Source organism: Panicum virgatum, chromosome 5N (assembly GCF_016808335.1).
Source record: "Panicum virgatum strain AP13 chromosome 5N, P.virgatum_v5, whole genome shotgun sequence".
Taxonomy (NCBI): Eukaryota; Viridiplantae; Streptophyta; class Magnoliopsida; order Poales; family Poaceae; genus Panicum; species Panicum virgatum.
In genome coordinates, this window is record NC_053149.1 from 43,951,290 (window position 1) to 43,961,947 (window position 10,658).

Consider the following 10,658-nt stretch of genomic DNA (forward strand, 5'->3'; position numbering starts at 1 on the left):
GTCGAGGAGAAGAAAGGGGAAGAGGAAGAGGAAAGGGATTGCGGGTCGATTTCAACAAAGATCGAGGGCTTTTTTGCAAAATATTTGGTATTTGCCTGATCTGGACCGTGCGACCGCCCGATCCGACGGCCGAGAAAAGCGGGCGACGTGGCCACGCTCGCCGCGCACCTTTTGTTGCGTGACTCAACAAAGATCGAGGGCTTTTTTGCAAAATATTTGGTATTTGCCTGATCTGGACCGTGCGACCGCCCGATCCGACGGCCGAGAAAAGCGGGCGACGTGGCCACGCTCGCCGCGCACCTTTTGTTGCGTGACTCGTACTAAGAAGATAGGCCACCGAAACACTAAAAAAAAGTCCGCGGAAGGTATGTGCAAATGACTAGGTGACAGCCCGTGCGATCTAACGGCCATGCACAATTTAAACAAAACAATGTTCATTATAAAAGAAGTAAAATGCACCAGCAATTTCTAAATTTATTAGGGTGTATCACTTAGATCCATCAACTTTGAAAATATATTTCTGAATCCACAAACTTACAAAGGTGTGTCACTTAAATTCGTCAACCTTTTTTTAATATAAAGATCCGTCAATTTCAAAAGTACATTTATGGATTCACAAATTTTTTAAATTGTTCACCACAAGTCGTTTGTATCCACATCTTATACACGTAATGATGACATAGCACGTTGGTTGTACGTTCTCGGTACAACCAATATAGATTATGATAAGATTTTTTGTTTATACTTTTCTCCTCCAACATATGATGAGTGCAGTTCAGGTGGAATTGAATGAAAAACCCTACGCACATATCTGAATTTCCCGAATCCCATAATCTTAGCACTGACAGCCGAAAATACGACGCACTGATCCGGCATCAGAAGTCCACTAGGGCCCAACGACTTAAATCTTGGCAATCTTAGCACCATATTCCGGCGCACCCCTCGCGGAAGGCCTAATCACCCAAAAAGACTAGTCTAATAGGGGAAGGTGGGTCTCCCTTTTAAGGTGGCTTCCTCCTCACAAGTTAAGCAAGGTGGAATTATTCAGAGGCTCACATGGTCGCCGCCCGACTACAATTGGACCACTTTGGCCTATTTTTGTTGCGTCTTTGCCAGCGGATAATAATGGAGGATGTCCTCATCATTCCCACCCCTTTAACAAGGTCCCAGCTCTGATACAAAATGATGAGTCCGGTCCAGGAGGGATTGGATGAAAAGCCCGACGCACCGATCCGAATTCCCCGAATCTCGCAATCTTAGCACCGACAGCCAAAAATACGACGCACCGAGCCGAAAATACGACGCACTGATTCGGCCTCGGGACTCTGATACCAAATAATGAGTCCGGCCCAGGTGAGATTGGATGAAAAGTCCGATGTACCGATCCGAATTCTCCGAATCCCGCAATATTAGCACCGACAGCCAAAAATACGACGCACCGATCCGGCCTCAAGAGTCACTACGGTCCAACGACCTAAACCTTGGCAATCTTAGCACAGTATTCCGGTGCACCCCTCGGAAAAAAAGTCACATCACTCTAAAAGACTAGTCTGATAAGGTGGCTCTCCCTTTTAAGATAACTTCTTCCTCCTAAGTTAAGTAAGGTGAGATTATTCAGAGACTCACACGGTCGCCGTCCGACTACAACTAGACCACTTTGATTTATTTTTGTTGCATTTTTGTCAGTGGATAATAGTAGAGGACGTCCTTATTATATTAATAGGCCATTCCTCTTGGCCGGCAAGTCGCTTGTCGATCCTGCCGCTCACTAGGCGCCACTCGGGTGCCTCCCACTGAGGTGGTTTGGGCCACGTCAGTCATGTGCTGGACTGCTGGTGTGTGCCATGGCCGGTCCTCCGGTGGATGTGGTAGGCTGGTTAGAGAGCGGAACTGATGACATGACAACCCGTATGGGGGTTGGATCGGAGAGATTGAAAGAGGAGGGAGATAAATGAGACGAGAGATATATATTTAGCATGTCATGCTAATACTACCTGCACACATAGATACATATGAACTTATGGTGAATAATTTAAAAAGTTTGTGAACTCAAAAATACATGTTCGAAGTTAATGGATCTAAGTGACATACCGTTATAAGTTTGTGGATCCAGAATTACACTTTCGAAGTTGACGGACCTAAATAACATATTCTTAGCTTCCAAGTTTAGAGACCGACAGGGCATTTTACTCTTCTAAATGATATTATAATAAAAAATAATAATCACATAGTCATTCCGCGTGAATAGGATAGCCCTCGACATGATATATAGTTTGGATCAGTCGTATTATCGTCGAATAGCATGACCAGTAGCTGTGGGTAATTTTGCTATTGGACACTCTTCAATATTGATATTTAATTACGGACACTACAAAATCATGTATTTGCCAGTAAATACTCTTCAAATTTATATATTTGCTACAAGACACTAAGATGTATTATAATATTCATTTTCTAATTAAAAAAATAATAGAATTAAAAGAATGACCAAACTACCCCTAAGATCTTATCCTATCCATCAGATCCCCTACCTCCCCTTCCACCTGTGATAGGCTGCCGCGCCGCTTGGCAGGCTAAGCGGCGGCGGCAGCTGCTGCTGCCCGTTGTGCGGCGCCGGGTGGGAGCCACGTGCGTGCTTCGCACCAGAGTGCCAGACGGCGTCGCTGACTGCTTTCGGACGAGCCGCCCATCGGGTATGCCGGAATGCCGCTGTAGCCACGCGTCGCTCCTGGACGACCACGCCGCGCGCGACATGTTCTGGGGCATCCGGTGCGGGGGACGTCGCGGAACGCGGAGGCGGCGGCGCCGCGCACCACAACGCGCCGTTCCGCAGCCCGCGTGGCGGGTTCGGGCCCTGAAAGGCGGCGCCGGGTGGTGCGACGGAACCGTCAAATTAAAATTTTAATTAAGTGTAATAGCCGTCATTTGAACACATCGGGCTTATTAATTTAACGGCTTAATTTGGCGATCTTTTCACAACCCACGTCCCGAATGAAATTTCACCGATAGTCCCACGCGACGGTGGACGCAGATGGTACAAGCACGACACATAATTGAAAATACAACAAATATACGTAAGACTTTACCTTAAGTTTTTAAAAACCCGATTTGATTAAATACATAATTTACAAACATTGCAATACTGAAATCCGGGTTCGACTAGAGGGAAGGGGTCTACAACTACCAAAAGTGTGCCCTACGGAGATCCCTAACTAAATGTCTGGCTCCACAACCTCCCATCCATCTGTGTCCCGACGAATGAACTTGACGCAGCAGGGACAGAAGTCTACGTCTGCGTGTCCTGAAATAATTGTGGCAACAAACCCTGAGTATACTAATACTCAGTAAGGCTTACCCGACCAGTGGGTATAACTTAGCCCACATATCTATACATGCAAGGCTTTAGGCTGGTGGTTATTTTACAGAAAATAGCGACTAAAGTTATTCCTCACTTTCCTTATTTTAGTCCAAGTTCTATATAAATTAACATAGTCTAATATTTGCATAACCAAATCTAGAGCAAACCTAGTGGAACAATAAATAATAATTCATATGTTCATCAACATTGGTATAACTATTTTTCTATCACAACACTACGCTGCGACGCAGTGACCAAGGTGCTCATATCCGAGAGCGACTGACGGCGAATCGATTCGATTTAACCTTGCAAGGTGGACCTAACCAACACGGCACGTAAAAGCCCCGTCGGACCACACGCACTAACCCTTCCACTCCCCGCCTCGAATTACAGAACCACCCCACCTTCATATAGTCAGCCGAGCTCAACGTGAGACCACAAAAAGTAAGCATATGCATCCCGTTTCTCCGCTACTACTCGACTCGCCCTACGGGGTGGTGATGCAGTTCTGTACTTTCGAAGCGAGGCAGTACTAGGCTTACCGGTTTCGACTACCTCCTACTCCCGGCATGCGGTTAGTACAGTTCAAACATAATCAGCAGAGCCAACAACGGCTCGGTCCTTAACCGACACAGGCGGAACTACACTTCTCCCGCCCGGTCTCAGATTCTGTTCTTTCTTTCATAACAAGACTTTCATCCATAATTTAGTAATTCATATCTGGAACATAAAACTATCCTATATCTCGCGAGTAAACAAGAATTACTCATCTTCTACCGAACCCTATCTAGCATAGCATTTCTATCGTCCTATACACACTATTACCACTCAAGGACACCTAGAGTTCATGCAACTAGGGTTTCAAACAACTCCTAAATGTAATGCATAAGTAATAAATACAAATATAGGTGTCATAATTTAAATTAATAGGATGTGCACCGGGGCTTGCCTTCAGGCTGCTGCTCAGAGCTGGGGGCAGACGAGCCTTGGGCCGGGTGCTCACACCTCTCCTCCTGGGCTTGCGTCGGCTGCTCCTGCGGTGCCGCAATCACCTCAAATACGGCGCCCTCAGCTACGGATGCTACACGTATGCATATGGAATAAATGAGTGCAGCTCAAGGATGTAACTATTTTACTTCAACTGGAATGCCCTGCGGACTGTCCGCGCCCAAGTGGCGGACCGTCCGCTGAACTATTCTACCGACCCGCCAGAACCAAGTACCTCTCTGGACAAACTTCGATCTATACGGCGGACTGTTCGCTCATCCTTAGCGGACTGTCCGCAATACACCTACGCCAACCCACCAGAGACAACAACGTCTCTGGACCAATTTCTAATCCTACCTGCGGACTGTCCGGCCCCCCTTGGCGGACCGTCCGCAGTTCACGTATTCAATCCACCAGAGACGGCAACGTCTCTGGACAAAATCCTAGACTCTACTGCGGACTGTCCACGCCCAAGTGGCGGACCGTCCGCAGTTCAATCCTGCGAACCCCACGTCTCTGGACAAATTTAGAGTTTCAACGGCGGATCGTCCGCTCTCCAATAGCGGACCGTCCGCAGTTCAGTTCTGCTAAACCTCCAAAGACAACATCGTCTCTGGACGAAGTCTAATCTGACCGGCGGACTGTCCGCGCCTCTCAGGCGGACTGTCCGCGATGCATAACTTTTGACCCGCGCCGCAGGCGGCAGCAAGGGGAAAAAGATCGGAGAGCACAAGGAACTCACCACGAATCCATTCCCGCGGTCGGTTCGAGCGGAGGACGACCGGAGAGGCGGATCGGCGGTGGAACAAAGCTTCAAGCACCACCCATGGCGACCGGCGGTGGCGGGGGATGATTCCGGCCGTAAGAAGCCGGTCTAGGGGTTGGGGAAGGCGGAGGGGTTGCCGAGGAAGGTTCCCGCGCGAGGAATTGAGGTTTGGTGGCAGGAGCAGGGAGATCGACGGAAGGGGGCGACGACGGCGCGAGCGCTCGAGCTCCGCTCGGCTCTGGACGAAGTGAGGAGGAAGAGAGGAATGACAGATGTGTCCCACGTCCATCCAGATAAATATCTGGGCGTTGCTTGGCGGACCGTCCGCCGACCCCGAGCGAACCGTCCGCGAGGCAAGTGTTACAGGTGGCAGCAGTAGTGCCTGATGCCAGGTCCGCAGGCGGCTCCGGGTGGCTGTGTGGAATCTTGATTCCGTAGCAGCGGACCTTGATTCATCGTCGAGGATGGAGCTGCACGCACGCGGAGGAGCTCCCGCCATGCTCGTTGGCACGCAGAGGAGCTCCCGCCGAGCTCGCTCCAAATTCAGCAACATAACAAGCCAATAGCTTGTGCTCCTCTCTGTAGAAGTGCCATTACAATTTTAGATTTTCTGAAGATATGCCATTACTTACTCTTTCAATATGTTTATAAAAATATTTTGACCAAAATACCCTCTCCATCTCACGTTGGTCTGCTCCTGCCCCCAAAATTGCCGAGCTCCACCGCACAAAATCCGTGTGCTCCAACTCCACCGATCCTTGATTCCACCCACCAATACGTGCGCCACACACTCCTGTGATCCTGTCCCTCTACAAGCAAATCTCAGCCCCTCCGGACGCCATGGCCACTCCATCGCTCTTATCGGGACAGCTCGTGCTGACCAGATCGGCAGCCAGGCACCGCTTAAGCCGTGGAGGAGCGGCCAGGCCTGTTGCCACGCGTCGGCGTCGCTACGGCTGCGGCGTCGCCGGCGCGCCCATCCTTGTGGCGCCCGAATTCATGCACAGCGAAGTCACAAAAAAAAAGAATTCATGCACAGCAAGGTGGAGCTTGGCTGCGGCGAGGAAGTGCACGGCCTGCGTGGGGCGGAGTAGCGCCACCACCCCCCGTGCATCGTCTCTAGCTGCTGCGCATCCGCCATCTTCAGCACGAGCGTCATCCCGTCCACCCTCACCTGCATATCCCGCTCCATCGCCTCCGCGTCCATCCTGCCGCCGCTCGCAAGCGGCGCTGCAGCTGGTTGGCGGCCTGGAGCTGCCCAGCACTGACGAGGAGTGCGGCTGCGAGAGGGCGGCGGGGAGCGTGACCAGCGCGGCGAGAGGGGGATCTCCCCTCTGCGAGAGCTAGCAATCGGTCGGCCAAAGGAGAGCCGACGTGACATGGAGAGAGTGGAGAAGGTGAAGAGCAAGAGGGGATGAAAGGTTGGGGCTATTTTGGTCTAAATATTTTTATAAATACACTGAAAAGGGTAAGTAATGACATATCTTCAAAAAATTTAAAATTATAATAGTACATTTACAATATAATGAATAGTAATGATATATCTCCAAACTACGATAATTATAATGGCACATATCCGATTAATCCTACTTCCTTTCCTCTATTGCCCCTGCCCTCTCGCTCTTCTTCCTCATGCTGACGGAACGGGACGCAGCGAATGGATCGAGCCCGCGCCCAGCCTGCCGACGGCGAGCGCCTGCGGCCGACCCGCCTCCCGCGCAGGTCCACCCGCGCACGCCGGCTCCCCCGTCTCCCTCGGCCGCGACGGGCCCCGCGCCCTCCCCCTCCGCGGTTCTCGGTCACCTCGCCGCGGCTGGAGTGCCCGTCCTCCCTGACCTCTCCGACACCGAGCTCGCCCTCGCGGAGGCCGCGCTCGACGGCGTCCAGCTCCCGCCGGACCTCCGCGAGCTGCTCGCCCTGGGCGTGCCCTGGGGGACGGCTTCCCGGACTACCGGTCCCCGGCGGGGCTCCGCCTCCTTCGCTTCGCCGCGCAGGAGGTCACGGCCGCGCTGCCCCTCGCCCCTGGACGACGCCCGGGGCGCACGGCGCCGCCGCCTCTCGTCCCGCTGTGCGGCCGGCATTACGTGCCGGCGACGCCCTGCCTCGCGGGGAACCCGGTGTTGCACATGTCCGACTCCGGCGTGAGGTTCGCGGGCGCCAACGCGGCCGACTTCGTCCTCCGTGCGTTCGCAGCCGAGCCGCCGCCCGGCGCGCCGCTCCGGCGCCAGCTCTCCGCGCCGGCCCCGCCTCCCACGGCGAGACCACCTCCGAGGACCGGCTCCCGCGTTGCCGCCTCGCTGCGAGCCGGGCCTCGGCGAGCGCGGCGACCTCGCCGTGAGCGGGTCCGGTGCGGGAGGCGGCCGTCGGAGCGCTGGCCTGGCTGCGGCGCAAGGCGTGGCCTGGCCTGGCGAGCGGTGGCGCAGGCCGTGGCGGCTGGCCAGTCGGGCGGCGGCGCAGGACGTGGCGGCCCAGGCGGCGCAGGGCTTGGGGGCGGGGGGCTAGCCGGGCGTGGGGGCGTGGGGGCGGCGTTCCGGCGTGGGCGCGTCGGCGTGGGAGCGGCGCCTGCCTTCGCCTCCAGCAGCGCCGTCGAGAGGAGCGCTCCCGTCGAGAGGAGAGCGCTGGCTCCCGATCCGTTTTTTGTAACGGAGTAAGAACGGGAAAGAGCACAGCCAACGTTGGAAAAAGGATAAGGAAGGGGTAGGAAGGGAAATAATTTGTTTCAGATGCCCCCAATGGTAGTATAGCGCTACGATGGCATTCTAGCGAAGCTCAATCCTGACGATGATTTAAATCCAAAAAGCTCCCCTGAAGCCCATGCTTATTTTCAAAGTTGCCTGCACCAATATCTGACGTCCTCCTCTCCTTTTTCCAATTTTTTTTTATCGATTCCCGTTCTTCGTTAATCTTCTCCCCAGTTAAGAAAAGAGCAATCACTAGGATCTTGCTCCTCCACCACAGTTTGCCTGTATTTATATCAGTAAAACAGTGGTAAAAGAAGTCGCATCGGACGCTGTAGCACACTGTAGCACTTTTTGTTTGTTTGTGATAATTGTTGTCCTACCATGACCTAACTAAGCTGAAAAGATTCGTCTTGTCGTGTACATTAAAACTATACAATTAGTATTTTTATTTATCTACATTTAATGTTCCATACATGAGACAAAAGATTTAATGTGATAGATGAATAGTGAAGATTGGAGAGAGAAATTTTAAAACTAAAGACAGCCTTTAATCAAGTAGCCAGTAGCGGCAGCAGCCAGAGCGACTACAGAAGCACCGTCAGCCGAGCGCATCAAGCAGCGATGGGAGGGCGAGAGAGAAAGAAGAAGAATTAGAAAAAAAATGATAAAATAGTAAGACTGACCCACCTGTTTGCAAGGGCATTTTGGTCCGTGCACTTGTTATCTCCCATCTCTATATGAAATTTTTTTATTATATTAAACATAGTGTCTAAAAATATATGCATCTAAAAATAGGGACACAAGTACAATCTTAAACTGGTAAATTGAACAATATATAACACCTCCACTCTCAGACAAGAATACATCGTCCAAGATGCTGATACTAAAACAAGCACACTGCAGCCACACCGCCACCGAGCAAGCCAGCTAGCTATTCCAAATTAGCTACTGTATCAAGGCTAAGGTAGATTGAGCTTTTGTCCAAATCTGAATTATGCTCGGACAGGAAATTTATAGGGTGGACTCCTGACTAAACTAATTATAATACCAAATTCAGGTGCTAACTGCTAGCTTCTAGTTAATCATTGGCTGGAGATAAAGCTCTAGGGATTCTATTGGCTCAGATAGATAGTTAACAGGGTAGCTTGGCAGTCTCTTCTTATGCACAACAACAGTGACACCAACAAGTTTGCAACGTAAAACATGCTCTAAAACTTACGAACTAAGTGATACACACAAAAGGAGAAAATATCTATTCATTCTAAACCTATGCGACTTGCCAATGACACAATCGCACTTTTATGTGGGTACATTGTTCAGATAGATAGAGGTCTGTTTCCAGACGACAATACTCTATAAGATTACAAGATGCAACAATATAATACTGTAACAGATCAACAAGTTCTGATTTTCTGAACTCTAAACAGAAATGCATAGAGCAAGTTGCATGATATCATTTAAATAAACTAAATCACCTAAAATTCACTTGTTACCCACCACCAGGAAGTTTGCGGAGCTAGGGAAGAGGTTGGCCTCAAGTTCATTAAATTTAGAGCACAACAGTTATCTGAAAGCAAGAGCTAACAGTCATGAGCGCTTAATTTTTGCAAACGGATAAACCAGCCAACTTACTAATAGCAAATTATAATATTAAAAAAACTTGCAGATAATGAAAAAGCGTTCACATATGTATCATCTCTAAAGTTTAGAAGAAATATACTGAATTATTGAGTACCCGGACCCAGACCCCAGTCCGTGGTAGTCTCGCAGACCTCTGGACTCCTGATCGAGGTGGCCAGTGTGAGGAACCAGTCCAAGTTAATCCCGCATAATCGAGTCATCGTCCATTGATCAACTTCATTAGAGGGGACTAACCTCGGTAGTCCTTGTAATGTGTCATGAGCACCGCCCAAGACTCCACTAGCACAACAACAATACCATTACTTAGGCACGTCCAATATACATGTTAATGTTTATAAAAGAAGTTCAAGGTATGTTACATAAAGTCTTTCAGAGTTGCAGCGGAAAGTCTACTACATCACACTCCATGCATAACACAAAATAGAAGGTAACACTATATGTCGATAGTGTCTTTCACATAGCCACCGGCCATCTACTCCTCACCCGCACCTCCGTCCGCGGAGTAGAAGTAGCCAAACACGGCCTCCGACTGTACATCATCTGCAACAACTTAACGATAGCACTATGAGTACAAACGGTACTCGCAGGAATTATCTAACATGAGTATATATATCCCAACCTCAAGGAGAATGCATTTGGGTAGTAGCAAGGTTAGGTCATGGCATTTAATTTGTTTTACAAAAAGACATCTATCTTTAATCAAGTTGTGATAAGCAAAAGACAAACATCTATAATCTCTAAGTCATGCATCAATACAATTGCATAAGTAAAGTGATCATATACAACTCGAGATCAATCTTTCATGAACTCATCACAAAACTTTACAATGGTGCGAACCTTAAAGAGCGTGCTCTTTGTCCGAGAGCGCGGCTATTGCAATAGATTAAAGACCCTGCAGGGGGTACAACTTTACCCACACGAGGCTAAGACCAACGCCCATACTCACGGCCAACGGGCCAAGGATAAGGGTTGATTCATACCCCAACCGTTCACACAAACACAACCGACTATGAGCGAACGGTCGGGAAGGACAAGTGCACCGAAACTGTCGATCACACTCCATCAAGGCAAGGTGTGACTCATGTTAATTGGCTTGCCTTACCATTATCAAGCATGTGGTTTGTACTAAAAAATGCTCAAGAGACCGGCGACCAAAGAGACGGTCCTTAACCAACTCAAGCAAGACTAACCATTTGGACTCCATTCCATCATGGCCCTACCATTC

At 49.9% G+C, this 10,658-nt stretch overlaps 1 protein-coding gene across 1 annotated transcript; it reads left to right on the forward strand.

The window, feature by feature from the left end:
• The first annotated feature begins 6,743 nt into the window (after positions 1 to 6,743).
• LOC120674832 (translation initiation factor IF-2-like) lies at positions 6,744 to 7,762 on the forward strand. The gene is made up of 2 exons (XM_039955942.1): positions 6,744 to 7,034; positions 7,106 to 7,762. Exons 1-2 carry the CDS (start codon positions 6,744 to 6,746, stop codon positions 7,760 to 7,762), a joined length of 948 nt encoding a protein of 315 aa, XP_039811876.1.
• The last annotated feature ends 2,896 nt before the right edge of the window (positions 7,763 to 10,658 follow it).

Coding starts and splice junctions, on each gene's coding strand:
- LOC120674832 (XM_039955942.1), top strand. CDS start 6,744: ATGCTGACGGAACGGGACGCAGCGAATGGATCGAGCCCGCGCCCAGCC. Junction 7,035..7,105: donor GCGAGCTGCTCGCCCTGGGC/GTGCCCTGGGGG, acceptor TTCGCCGCGCAG/GAGGTCACGGCCGCGCTGCC.